Source organism: Eublepharis macularius, chromosome 2 (genome assembly GCF_028583425.1).
Source record: "Eublepharis macularius isolate TG4126 chromosome 2, MPM_Emac_v1.0, whole genome shotgun sequence".
NCBI classification, from domain to species: Eukaryota; Metazoa; Chordata; class Lepidosauria; order Squamata; family Eublepharidae; genus Eublepharis; species Eublepharis macularius.
This window is the reverse complement of record NC_072791.1, coordinates 123,266,103-123,281,091: the sequence shown is the minus strand read 5'-3', so window position 1 is coordinate 123,281,091 and position 14,989 is coordinate 123,266,103. Positions and strand designations below refer to the sequence as shown.

At 41.9% G+C, this 14,989-nt stretch overlaps 1 protein-coding gene across 4 annotated transcripts in view; it reads right to left on the bottom strand.

Annotated features, from left to right (window-relative positions):
* DENND2B (DENN domain containing 2B) overlaps positions 1 to 14,989 on the bottom strand; it is a 233,650-nt gene that overhangs the window by 63,392 nt on the left and 155,269 nt on the right. For all 4 annotated transcript variants that reach the window (XM_054970816.1, XM_054970815.1, XM_054970817.1 and 1 more), the window contains 2 exons: positions 9,994 to 10,142; positions 1,970 to 2,185 (listed from right to left, as the gene is read on the bottom strand). In XM_054970816.1, coding sequence (XP_054826791.1) covers positions 1,970 to 2,185; positions 9,994 to 10,142 — 365 coding nt within the window. The remainder of the gene's footprint in view (positions 1 to 1,969; positions 2,186 to 9,993; positions 10,143 to 14,989) is intronic.

The window sequence follows — 14,989 nt, the reverse complement described above, 5'->3', positions numbered from 1 at the left end:
TTCCATAGGTATGATGTAGAAGCATCAAACTCACATACTCCGTCTTCACCTATGCTACCGGAGATATAGCCATATGCATGGATGTTCCAAGCAATCTGTACCTTTTTTCAGATGGAAGGAACACATACAGGGACCCACATGGTATACTGTAGATATAGGGAGAGAACATATACATTTGTGCTCCCACATTATGCCTACAGAAGACTCATGATAGCTGAGTGTACTAACCAGTTCTACGTATATTAGTGCTTTAATCTTTTAATATGAAAACTGTGTGACATAACACAGAATGTGTCCCTAGAAAGGCAAATAGATTCTCCTGCCAACCACCCACACACAGATATATACACACAGATGCATGGCTGTTCCCTATGTAGATAGCAAGAATATGTTCCCATTGACCATATGGATATGGATGAGGGGGAGACAATGAGAACCCCATGGGTCAGATAGAATGAGTACATCCAATCCTCATAATAATGTACGCACTAACTCTTAAGCTTGATCAGTGTGAGAAAAGGATGTACCTCCATGAAGAGTCAAATGCATCATTTGAAAGACATGTACTCTAGCATGTACACATGCCAGGAAGCCAGCAATTGTCAGCACACTGTGCCAAATACACATTTTTAAAAGCAAGCATTTGTTTTTAGTAGCAGCCAGGTTAAGCATCACTTCAAAACAGAACCTATTCCTTTCTCAATGGTACACAGAAATGTGGAAAGTGGTATTAATGGAGACCATACATGACCGACAAAAATAAGACAGTTTTCTGGAATTATTATGGCCCCTTTTAAACAAACATTGAGAAAATTCCGGTGAAACCAAACCACACGGATAGGATACATTGCTGACTTACTAGAGTGACTCAGAATACTGCACATCACCTTTATCTATCCTTTTAAAATCCTCAGATAGTATATCCACTGAAAATAACAAGATAAGGGGAGAAGAGAGATAGGAAAAAGAACATCTATTGCTTGATTGTATTTGTTGTTTGAAGAGTACTGAATTTATGCTGGAGACACTGAATGAATATATTCCTTCCTTTTTGTTATTAACAAAAATTCTCTTTGCTTCTAACACGATTTTATTTGATTTATGATGATGAGTGACAGAGGAGGGAAGTTTGATTTTTTGTTCTTTTTGAAGGACATATTTCCCCATAACTTTTACAAGGCTTGTAAAAAAATGAATAAAAACAACATTTTAAAAAATGCACACATTTGTCTTCCATGCAAAGTGGCTCTTCAAAGCAAAGCCCTGATTCATGCAACAGTAGTCTTATCCAGTGCCAAAGCCTGTCTCCAAACATTGTGAGTGTGGCTTGGTGCTTTTCTACCGACACTCTCAGAGCAATCCTATGCAGAGTTACTCCAGTCTAAGTCCATGGGCTTAGGATTGCACTGTTTGCTGGTACAGGCAAGGCAAAAGAAGTTTATTTCAAGTAAGCACTTCTCTTTGTACTAAACTACTAGTATAGTCCAGCTCTTTTAAAGTAATATAATTTCCTGCAGTTCCTGCATCTTTACAAGCCAAATCCTTGCTCCCCAAATCCCAAGTTTAGCAGGTAAAATAGAGCAATAAAATAAAATTGTAGTATTACATAAATGTATGCAAGTTTGCGTAATTTGCTCTAATTATTGTTTTAGTAACGCTTAGGATTGCTTCATGGACATTTTAAATGCATGAGTTGATCTCTGTCCCTTGGTAGGAACAATTCAGATGGATTTTTATTGCTTTCTGATTCTGAATATGAATGTGTTGCAGCTGAGGGCACTGTCGGGAGGACAGAGAAGAAATGTTCTTTCTCTACTCGGGCCCTGTGAAACAGACTACATGACAGGACTCTCATTTACCTTAATTTCTACTCAGCTAAATCCAGATTATTCTTTATTACCCACAACAAAAGCAAAACCAAACCTTTAGGACTGATTCATAGTTGCAAGACCACAGCAGGGACCCTTACCTTTGGGACCCTCCTGGCCCTGCGTGTGGACAGAAGTTCACTTGTTGTACTCAGGCTGTCTTCGTTCAGGCTGGAGGGAGAGGAGGGTATGCTAAGCTGGGCCAGCAGCAACATGTCATCATGGCTGTGTCTCTTGGGCAGTCGTGGTAGGCGATGGCTTTTCCTTTCTGACCAGTTCCCAATTCTTAGAGATTGGCTGCTGGGCTTTGAAGGTAGCTGTAAAATGAAAGAAAACAAAGTTAACAGCTCCAATTATAGCACTGAGCCAGCAAAAGCAAGCTGTGTCAAGGCCTGAGTGAACTTCAGTAAAATTAACAGAACAGCTTCAGATGATGCCAAATAAGAAGAGCTTGTTAAACAGAAATGCTGGCCTCCAGACTTAACTGGAGGACTCAGTTGCAGGCCACACAAGAGGGAGCAGGGTGCAAGGCAGCCACCATGTTGAAGGGTGGTGGGAGGCTCCCTGTGCCCTTGGCAGGGCAACTCGCACCACCCAGATTCAAATTCAGACTGGCCTGGGCAGCGAGAGGCAGGGGAGAGGGCTGTGGACCTGGGAGGTGCAGTTTCCTCTCAGGTCCACTGCTGGTCCTTGTAAGGAGAAGCAGGCCCTGCCCCTCGGCACTTGGCTCATGGTCAGCATCCTACACAGCCCTCCCTTTTATCACAACTTTGGAATGGAGCAGGTGTTTGGTCATTGGGCACTGATCCATTTGGGGGGAAACAGGGCCCATGAGCTCAGTTTCCCTATTATGGGGATCTCCTTAAGGGGTCTGGGGAGTATGGCATTGCAAGCGCATGCCCAGCTCAGGGGCTGTCAGGTCCACCTCACTCCCAGGTGGCAGGGGATCCACACAGGGGTGTACCCCCACGTGGTATCCCACTAACTGTCATCCCATGGCTTCCCCCTCTCAACAAGGGTCTGAGGGGGCATGGGGGTCATTGGCTGGCAGGTGGGTCAGCCAATGTTCGGATCTGTGCCCTATGCAGCGCCAATGCTCCACAAGCTGTAAATCAATAAAGTTGTGGCCTCCTTTAACTCTATCATGGTCATCTTGTGTACTTTTGTCGCCTTGCCCCCCAACCCCCCTCCACCTTTTGGCACTGGCCTGCAATTGTCTTTCCGTTAATGACTGCATTCTGCCATTATAAGGTACTGCCTTTTAGCAGCTTAGGGCACTGGTCCCTCTAGCCCAGCACTCCCTACTTCAGTTGGCAGTCTCAAACAGATGTCTCATTCAATTGTTGTCTGAGATCTTTAACTGCAGATGTCACGAATTGGACCCAAGACTTGCAAAGGATGTTCTCTGCCTTTGAATTATAACCCCTTACAACTGACTCCTTCAGGATAATATTTCATCCCTTCTGTTTTACTTATATGCTATAACAATACATAGTCTTTTTGCTAAGAATCTCCATAATTATTACTATTTATTTATATTTATTTAAGATATTTATTATTCTACTCTGGGACCATGGTTTGGTACAACCACCAGAAAAGCCCATGTAACCACTTAATGCACCTCCATCTATGGGCAAGCATATAGCAGTGCCTCTCCTGATGAACTGAATGTACAACAAAGTCTACTAGAAACAGAACACTGGTAATTTTAGCAAGGAACTGCTATGGTACCTAGCAAAACTTGGCAGATTTGAAGAGAATGTCTGCTATTTGGACTATTAAGAGATTATCAGAGTTTATAAAAGGATACTTCTAATTTGTGGGGATGTGATCACTTGAATTAGTGCATTAGCTCTCTGATAAAACTCTATATAGAGATGCCCTATAGAAATTATCATTAGCACATACAAGTTGGGGCCCATGAAAATCATGGGGGCGATTCCTCCCTTCCAAACACCCAATTATTCAACCACCCCCTCCCAAGTAGCTCTTCTTTTTTCCCTTCCTCCTAAGATGCTCCTCAGTTTCTCCTTCACCCCCCGCCTTCTTCCAAATATCCTCACCAGGTTCCCACACCCATACACCTTATTGCTCCCGGCTCTGTTTTTGGTTAGCTTGCACCTCCTCACTGCCGCTGCTGCTGCCGAGCTCGCTGACTTACAATTGCTGCACTTGGCTGCAGAGCAGCTCATCACCTCCTTGTATAGGCCTCTGGCAGCTTGCTACATCATTGCCCAGGCCTTGGGTGGCTTGCTGTCACTAAGCTCAGGCTTGAGTTAGCAAGCTGACCAAAGCCAGGCTCAGGGTGGCTTGCTATTGTTGCCCCTGGCCTCAGAGTGACTTGTCGCCTCCACGGCAGGGCCTGGGGTGGTTTGCTGTCTTTTTGCCTGGGCATCAGAGTGGATTGCCACCCCCTCCACTGAGCTTGGGTCAGCCCATCACTTCATCACCCATTCCTTGGGTAGTTTACCATACCTAGGCCTCCAACAACTACTGTGCATGTAGTCAACTCATCACCTCCTGACCCAGACCTCTGGTGGCTCACCAACTCACACAGGCCTCAGGTATCTCGCTAACATCTCGCTCAGGCTTGGGTCAGCTGGTTATTCAGGCCTTGAGCAGCTGGTGAGCTTGTCATCCAGGCTTCAGATATTTCACTGTTTCTGTACCCAGGGTGCATGCGCAGACATCAGGTGTTTTGAGGGGATTTAAACCCCCCCAGTTAATTGGGGGGGTCAGATTTTTTTGTAACCCTGGAGAATTGCTTAAGGTTTCTGAAACCTGTTTTTTCCCCAAGTAACCTCAGTCCGTGGGTTTAAATATCCACAGATTGGGGCCACTTGGCTATTAGTATATAAGATTTTACATAATGAAATTAAATTAAGAGCATTATATCTAAAGCTCAGTAGGGCTGGGAAAGTTAGCCTCTTGTAAAGATAAAAATGTCTTTATGAATTCTATATATCCAGGTAGTTAGCTCTAAATTGGATAGAAGTGTTACAGTATCGTAACCAGCTGAAGTTTCAAAAAGTCCCCTTCCCTGCCACCAATGGGTTGGATCCAAGCTCCCACAAACAGAAGGAGTTGGCAAAAGCAGATCTTCTCTTCTCCCAGCAACCCCTCTGTCCCTTGATAAACTATAGCTGAATGTCAGGGGCCTTTCTAAACAATATGTCATGCAACACAGCCAAGAGGCTGCAGAAAGTACACGACTGTAAGGAAAAAGATTGGTGGGACTGGAGTACAGGGAGAACTCAAGTGAGAAAGAGGATGTAGAATTAAATGCAATGCCCAGCAACAATATACAGGGTAGGAATGTCTAGGAACAACACACTCTGTTGCACAGAAAGAAGCCTACAGGCAGGAAGGCCAAATTATTTGGATCAAAGGAGAGATGAGCCCAAGAAGTGGGAAACAAACAAGATAAATGGTACTTAGAGGCGAAGTTCCAACCCAGGTCCCAGAAATGCTCCAAGGTCCAAGAAATGCTCCAAATAAGGCTCCCTGAAGCCATCTCTATTTGAAACAAACTTTGGTTACAGCACAGAAGCTACCCCTTAAGCAAACACACAGACAGAGATCAGAGTTGGCACTCAAACTTCACAGTGTAGTACCATAGTACTATGAAAAGGTTGTGAATAACTGCCTACAGTATCCTTTTTTCAACAGCAAAGGCCAACATCCTCCCAAACTGTTTAAAGTAATTTTTCTCCCTGAAATAGGCTTCCCATTACAGGAGACCTTCTGGTAATCTGCTCTATTGTTCACTAGCACCTCAAAGGCCTGTGGGGAAAAAATGGCTGCAAATGGGGGCGGGGAGGCACTAGCAGCATGCCCATGCACAATCTCACTTCTGTGGGAACCCTGAAGTAATTTCATGATGTCACGTTTAACCATGGAGTTTTTTGTGAATCCTAGAGAGCCCCTCCAATGTCATGATATCACCTTTAGTTTTCGCAGGAAATGACACAGCACTCTGTCATCATGCCTGCACACCTGTTCCCACCCCACCCGCCAATAATGCTCCCTGAGATTCCAACTGTGCCCAGGCAACTATATTCTGAAATTAAATCACCATTCATTATCCTTTCCACACTGCACATGATTCGAAGAGAATACCAAGTTGCTGCTAATGCATGTATATCTTGGTCACGATGACTGACAAAGACAGATGCATTTTAAAAGGAAATTGTGGCTTTTTCAAGCCTCCCAATCAATGCTGAATATACAGACTTTTTGTTGAACCACAATAGCTGCCTATCTGCCTTATGTCTCAATGGCAAAACTGCTTTAATTATGACAGGATATCATAATGATTTCAAAAACTTACAAATCCACTGAAGTCATTAAAATGAGCTGGAATGCTACATCCCAATCCCCAAATGTAGGTGTAAAAGTTGGGGAGGGCCTCACTGCCTCATGTCCAGAAATCCCAGAAATAAAGCCTAGCTTCTGCTGCCCACTGGGTCAAAAAGTAGACACCGTTCTATCCCCTTTCTCTGAGGTGAAGAGTCCTCATTCCCATTACTAGAAAAACCGAGAGGGCACTGTTTTTGCATTAACAGGATGAGCACGAGAGGGGCCCACCTTCTGTCCTTACATGACACAAGGGCTCCCTTGACATCATCTGAGTGAGAAATGCTACTGTAAGAGAATTGTGAGTGGAAGCATGTTCTGATGTCAGTTGTTATTATTGTTATCTCAGGACCTCTATAACTTTTCTGGAAAAGTAGTTTGATTCTGCATCCTAGGTATGCATGAATAAACCTTTCTGCTTCTTTTATCTTTATATGAGGGATATCACACTGTATTAAATATCACGTGGAACCACAGATTTAATTTGTCTTGCAGATGATGAGATCCTCACTGAGCCTCCCACCAGCCTCCCACTAAGTGTGAGGTTATACAGTGTCCACCGGCTGGCTGCCCAACGTACGGGTACAGCACGGGGCTATGTAGTGCCCATTCGTTAGTTGACCCACATATGGGTTGCAGTACATTACCTGTCCGCTTCCCTCCCCCTGTATGCTGATGGGCAGGAATCTGGAATTGACCCCATCTTGGGACAGTTATTATCTGTTTGTTGATTTTATGATGAACTGTTGTTTTATGAATTGTTTTTAATATTTGTATTGTATTTTTATAACTGCTGTACCTCGCCCTGAGCCCGCTTGTGGGAAGGGCGGGTTAGAAATGTAAATTATTATTATTATTATTATTATTATTATTATTATTATTATTATTATTATTATTATTATTATGGAAAAGAAATAACTGAGCAGTGCAGTAGTATTAGTGCTGCCAGTCTCCAAGTGGCTGCCCCTGTCCCCTGCTGTCATTCAGCACACCAGCAGGGGGGAAGTACTAAAAAAGTCACCGCTGCATTGACATTTCCAAGGCAAACCTGAAAGTGACATCATGCCGCTCTGGAAGTGAGCAAAACCTCTATGGAAACCCATATGGTAAACTCTATGGTAAACTATGGCATCCCCCCTCCCCATGTCTCTGCCCTCCACTTTCATGCCTTGAGCCAGACATTGGCTGGCAACTAGGGGTGTGCGCTTCAGGAATCCAATTCGGGTAAAATACCCAAATCAGGCCCGATCTGGAAAGCTTCGGGATTTCCAATTCAGAAATCCCAAAGCAAAGCTTTCCAAAGCATTTGTAATGCTTCGGGAAGCTTCGGGGCCTCCAGGGATTAAGTTTAAAGGGCCCTTTCACAAGTGGCAGGGCCCTTTAAATTTACCCAACCCTTACCCCACCACCCCCACCTCCACTTCTCCCCACCCCTACTTACCGCTGGAGGAAGCAGCCTCTCTCCTGCCTGCTGGCCTCCAGTGGTGGCGGTGGCCCTCTCTGCCGGCAAGCCGCACTGGCTGCAATGCTCAAGGCTCTCTCTGCTGGCTGCAACTGTGCAGCGACAGCAGCAGGGAAGGCCTTCCCCGCTGGCCAGCTAGCCAGTGCAACAATGGGCTGCTCCAGCCTTCAATTTGACAAGGTAAGTCGGGTGGGGGTGGGGGTTTAAGGGTAGGGGTGGGCCTCCCCCTCCCCCATCACTTCAGCATGCTCCAAATCTTTCCGGAGAATACCGAAGCAACTTGGAAACCCAAATCTGAAGCAGCATGTCGCTTTGGATTTCAGGGCTTTTCCTGAACCTTTTCCCCTCTTTGGGTAAACCCGAAGTGGGAAACCCAACAATTTCTCGGGTGCACACCCCTACTGGCAATCCGAAATAGTGTCCCTATGTGAAAGCAACCTGTTAAGTTTGCAAAGGAGGAAACACTGCATTTTCCCATGCACAAAAATTGTATTTTGAGCAATCAGTTACAGAAAATACAATATCCTTCCAATAAAGATGCTGCCTTGGGAAAGCTAAAGGGACTGCATGAAACAAATGCAATCTTGTGTGCTTTAAGATTTTGGAATAAGAGTCTGCCCCAAGTGTTCCCACTATCTGAGGACAGGCAAGCAATAAGTAGGAACAGGGCCTTGTCAGCAGCGGTAACTTCCTGAAAGAATTCCTTACCTATGGAAGCCAGACTGACTAGCTTTAAGTAAGAAAACTATGTGTGCTATTTAAGAAAGAATTTGCAATTCACTGATAGCTATGATTTTCAGCTGCCCTGGTTGGTCTTTCTTTCTTTGCAACTTTTCTTTTGTTTATTTTATATTTTTTAAATAATCATATTGCTTTTGCGTTCATTGTATATTGTATATTATATATTAATCATTTGTAAACTAACAGCATACAATTTCCAGATAGGAGGTATGTGAAAACTTTACGATAAAATACATTTGGCTGCATAGAAAACAAGACTATGCAAAAGGGACCTGTGCCTAAAGCCTTATCACTTTATGTGAAATAAAAATATTGCCTTTTGTGATGGTTTATTTCATCCACTTTCAATTATTGCTTGCCTCTGACCAAATATAGAGCCTAGATTCCCAAACTGGAAAGAGCTTAATGGATTTCTGGTACCACCTCCCCCCACCCCCACCCCCCACACAAAATGTCCTTTATCTAAAATAATCCAGGTTCCTAAGAGATATCTATTCAAGTTCAGGGTTTTTTTTCAGATGTCCTGTAAACAAAACTTGAATAATCCTTTTTAAAAAACACAAGTAAGCACAATACACAAATGAATAATAATTCAAAGCAAAATTTACATTCCTCATATTTCAAGATTTTTAAGCTACATTAATATGTCAAAAATATTTCATACCTTAGCTATTACATAATTAAGCTTTGTTATAAATACTGACCGTATCTTACTATTAGTTTAATCTAATTTCAAACATAGTGCTTGTATAAGTTTCAAAATTAATTTCAAATGTACTGTTTGTATAAGTTTCTATAAGTTTCAAATTAATTCCAAATGTAGTGTTGTATAAGTTTCTTTTATGCACTTTCTATTGTTACATTCTTTCTTTTTAAATAAAATTTCTATTACCCACCCACCCCCCTGCAAATTCATACCTTTACATCCTTTTATCCAATTCACTGATTTGGATAATAGTCCCTCTCATTTTTGCCTAGCATAAAGTTACACTAAAACCAGTAGGACATTTCCACATAAACATATTTAAAACAAAGGAAATTGACATATAAATAGCAAAATGAATTTGGAAGATAAAACATAAATCAGCTAGCTAATGAAAATCATGCTGTGTCATACATTTTCTTAGCAAATGACCTATTTTATATTTACTTTCTGCCATTTATAGCACCATAAGAAAAGTAAATATTTGAGAACCCTGCATTTAATAGAAACAGAAGGAAGAAACTTACAAGGTTGCTCTACCCTCTCCTAAAGAATGGTAACTGATTCAGTAAGTTCCCAGCAGAGTTTTAAAGAATACTGATACATTACATCAAATAATGTCACAACAAAATTTTAGGAACAAAGGACATTTACAGGAAAAAAAACACAAATCAGAGTGTGAATTGTAGATGTTTAATGCACGTATTTAAACAGGACTTAATTTCTTTCCGGTTTAACTTTTCTAGCTGTCTAGCTTTCTAGCTCCTGTGCCTGACGCTTTTATGAGAGTAAGGAAACGAAAGAATTTGCATTTTAGTATACATTCTGAACACAGCCTTGCATGCTAAGACATGCTGCATTACCTGGGGAGGTGTTGTGTACTTCCTGTCCTGCGGAGTCCACATCCTGTGCAAAGAATCTAGGGAACTCTCAGACAATTGCTGGGATTTTCGGCCTGCATGACGGCCTTTTAGCTCCACATCCTCGTACGGATTTTCCTTGGGTGAATCTCCTTTGTGATTTTTTTTAAAAAAAGAAAAACAGGAATGTTTTTTAAAAAATCATGTGAACCAAGTGAAATGCTTGTAGAAAACCTCCTTAGTTTCCAGTGTGACTCATCCTTCTTCTAGCTACAGCTGGAAATACTTGGGAGTAGATTTTGGCTATGAACGACAGTGCTTCTTTTTTAATGTAAAACTTTCACAAGACTGTCTCTACAGTTCTGTATTCAGTGCTTTTAAAAAAACAAAAAACAAAAATGCAACTACTTTAAGGAGAACCAGACAACTTGCTGAATCAGTCTCTCCCGCTGTAAAAGGAATGGGATTGACCTGTTTTCACATGACTATTACAGCTCACTTGCAGTATCATTTATTGTTATCTCATCTTTGACAGATGAGACAAATGTTAATGCCATTTATAAAAAAAATCTTAGATGGATGTTCCCCATATGTATAAAGAAATGAGGTCACTCATAGATATCCTCATATTTGAGAAGCCTGAAGGTCAATTTAAAAAGATGCAAAGGAAGACCCTGCTAACAGGCATGCAAAATCTGAAACATTTGGAATTCTATAATTTTGAAGATTGCCTTGCTCAGCTTTCCAAAAGACCAAATACTTTTATGAACATAGAAGTGTTAATTAAATCTGGAAGAAGTTCATGCTTTTAAACTGTCAAATTCATGCCCAAAATGCATATTAAAGGCAATGTATGGACACCAAATGCTTTTCCCCTGCCTGAATCTCCCCCCAACATATCACTGAAAAATCTCGCACAACATGATATCACAAGAATTGTTCTAGTGAATCAGACTAAGAATCACAGTTAGTCCAACACCCTGTGTTCAGAAGTAGCCAACCAGATGCCCCAGAAGGAGGGAAATAGAGTTATACTTTGTTTCTTTCGTTTTTCCTGAAAATACCCACTATCACTATCATTCCCTTTTTTAAAAATGGGGAAATTAGCACAGAAATACAACTTAAGCCTAAAAGGACAAAGTAAAGCCACAGTTAATAGGATTTCAGCTTAGCTTTTCAAAATTGAAGTCCAACTCTCTATCTACTGGACTATGCTAATTCTTTTGAATGAATGGTGCTTGTATGAATATGTGAGTCAGCCAGATTGATACATGAACATAAATGGCTTGCCACTAAATCTGCACTGTGTGCTTAAACACAAGTCAGTACTGAATCTGTACCACACCTGATCCATAGAGTCTGTTCTGAAGTGCTCATCCAGACATTATAACCTCAGTTACAGAATACAAGTTAAAGAGATAGTATGATCTGATGGGGGTATATTAACACTGCTTACCAAGGACGTTTTCTACTTAAATGTATGATATACAATTCTCATTGGTCAGTTTTTTCTTTTTTATATTGCAGTTTGGGCAAACACAATAATGCACAGAGGCACTTTTTCACAACGGATTTTTAAAGTAAAAGTGATACAAGAAGATAGAAGACAGTGCACATTGCACCAAAATAGTTTCTCTTAAAAGAAAAATTCAACCGACCACCCTAGCAGCCCAAGTTTTTTCAAGGCCTGCTCTGTGTGCCCATCTGCTCTCTCTCCTCTTCACAAGCCCTGCTCTCTGTGCTCCTACCTGCAGATGTACAGAAAGTGGCCATCAGCAACAACAAGCTTTTTTTCAGTGACGGCAGCTTGCCTGTGATTGCCCGCTCCCTTGAGGCTCACCTGGCATCTCTTTTAGGCACCAGGTCAAAAGGTTTATTTTTACCTGGACTTTTTATTGTTTTTACAATCTGGGAGGTTTGATCCTTTCATCCCCTCACAGTGGGAGCCACAGAACTGTTTGTGTCCTGCAGGTGGAGAAGCCTGAGGGAAGGGGATACCATGGGGACAGGCTGATGATTCCACAGTGGCAGCTTCTTTCACGTTTAGCAGATTATTTGCTGCCTGAGTCTTGTCTATTTAAAATGGAGGCAGAGGAACAGAAGCTGAAACTGCTGTGGTAAAGAACTGGCCTGCACAAAGGGCCAAACCATAAATCACGTTGGGGAGCTCAGCTCAAAAAACAGCGATGGAATGTCCCAATCTGAATGTGCCATAGTGTGGTTGCTGGGGAGTTGCCCTCTCCCTGCCATCCCATTTCCCCAAGAAAAATTGGCATACCCTCTTGACTTATTGTGCATTATAATCATGGGTTCCCTAGTGTTCCTTGCAGAAAACCCATAAAGGTCAGTCAACATAAACATGTCTCTAAATGTTCATGAAAAGGATCCCAGTCATCAGGGATTCAAAGATGGGGGGGAAAGTGCGAGGCATGCTGGTGTTTAAAGGTACAGGTATTTTACTGTACAAGTCCATACTTTACAGGTTTCCTGCAGAATGCCACATTTCTGACAACTGTTTCTGCCACAGGAAGTATTTGTGTGTGTTTGAGGATACAAATCAGGTTGTGCACATGTGCCAATTATAATGGGAGTTAGCATCAACGTATTTGTACACTATCAGTGCAATCCTAAGCAGAGTTACATCCTTGTAAGCCTGTTGACTCTGCTTAGGATGTTATAGAATAAGTACCCAGAGCTTTCAGCAAGTGTACCTAATGTACACATAAAGCACAAGACAATGGGGCAAGGGGTGTCACTTAAACTATAACATACCTAACTTTATAATGCTTGCACAATCAGACATTTGCTGCAAATTCCATGTTGGAAATTTCCAGGCACACATGGGTCTCATTCCAAGCAGGATCACAGCATGCAGGTCCTGGGAGAGGATGAAGTCTCCTTCACCTTGGCGCTCTTTCCTCAACCTGAAATGGCCCCAAGGAACCTCTATTTGCATCTCTGCAGAAACTTACAGTACGTGTGGTTTCCCCACTGGGGCAAATAGTGTGCCCATGGCAGTTTCCGGTCCAGAAAGTGGTGCAGGGGAGGGCTTAAGCCCCCTCTCCCTGCACACTGCCGTCCCGATCCAAATCACCTTATGTGTATCTAGGAATTAAATTCTTGAAGCACACACCTGATTGCACAGACATGAGGAGGATGTGAGGTAAACATAAAATGTAGTTATGCCCTAAGAATCTGTGCAAGAGGGCTAGATTCAGTACATTAAAAACACACCTTCATTCACTGTATACTTTTTCAACACAAAAATTCATAAGAACAAGATATAATAAAAATTAACTCCACAATTAACTTAACTTCATTATTATAAACTATTTTCAGTATTTAAATTGTAGGCAATGCCTTAAAAGCATAAACTGATCTTTTAGGGTTGTTTTCATTGCATGGGCTGGATAGCTGCTGCAGCTAGGAAATGTTTCCACTGGCAGTCCTTGATCATTATCTCAGAAGCATGGAATGTAATTGTATAGACTGTACTTGCAGCCTCTGGAGACAAGCCACCTCCCAGCTTAAACAGAGTACAAGTTTGGGACTTATCTGCCTATTCAGCAAAAATGTCTGAATGAAAATACTGTATTCGCAGAGTATTAATCTGCATCTATGGCAACACCTTGAAAAGTCAGCACAAAATAAAAATAATAATAGCTATGAACTGAAGTATCAAGATCATTTTAGAAGAAGAAATACAAAGTGTAACAGGTGCAAAGAATCCAAAAGCAACAGCAGTGTCATACCTTTTATGCCATAACTAAACTTTCATCTGGCAATGAGCACAGTTTTGAGTTCCCCAAAACTCTTCTTCCAGGCTTGACATTTGGAAAGGACAACAAATGGAGTTGCATAGAGAAAGAAATGACTAAGGGCACAATGGAAAAGCCTTACACTATAGAGACTGTAATTTCAGAATAATCTCCACAGAGTAATCACTTTAGAATAGCCAAGAACATCATTACAAAATAGGATACGTTTACAAAGAATTCCTGTCAAGATGTACAAGTTGTTGGACTGCTTGGTCTTCCTGGTTCAGTGTGAAATATATTAGTAGTGCAGAAATAATAAGCTGGAATTGTCCAAAGACTGCTCTCCTGAACAATATACAAAGTAACCCCTATGTTGCTAGCACAGCACCAGTGGCCCTCCGGGGCAGCATCTCACCAGGAACGTCTCCAGTAAATTAAAGGGTAAGACCAACCCTGTTTAAAAACACGATAAAATGGAGAATCTGCGAATGACAAGCAAAGTTGGTAGGTAAGTGATTCAAATTTCTGAAACATCACTAGACACTGCTAACTCTGATCACCTGGTTGTCTTCTGCTTACTGACTTTTAGAGGTCATGAAACTGAGTGTTTGAGAATAGGAATCAGAGTTTACAAGTGCTAATAATGAAATGATTCTAAGGTTAAAGGATTCTAACATTAGTTCATGGCTATTAGAGTCCAGGGCTTTTTTTCAGCTGGAACGGAGTTCCGGAACCTCTTGAAAATGGTCACATGGCTGGTGGATCCGCCCCCTGATCTCCAGACAGAGGGGATTTTAGATTTCCCTCCGCACCGTAGCATGGAGGGCAATCTAAACTCCCCTCTGTCTGGAGATCAGGGGGCGGATCCACCAGCCATGTGATCATTTTCTCCAAGGGCAACCCACTGAGTTCCACCACTTCTTTTCCCAGAAAAAAGCCCTGTTAAGAGTCTAAGCCAGCCAATAACAACGAGATTTAATAGTTTTAAAAAAGCAGGACTCTTCTTTAGCTGCTAATTCATGTAGGGAATGAGAATTTGGGGACTTTGTATCAAAAGGTACTCTTGTTCTTAAATTGCCACACCTGCCTAACCTTTCCCAATACTTCCTCCAACTACTCTCCCTTATTATTATGAACTGACCCTGCTTTGCTGTATTGGCATTGGGAAGATCTCTTAATTTCACCATTAAATAAAGAAAAAAATTCTAATCATGCACTCTAGTGAAGATCAGCTCCCTTCA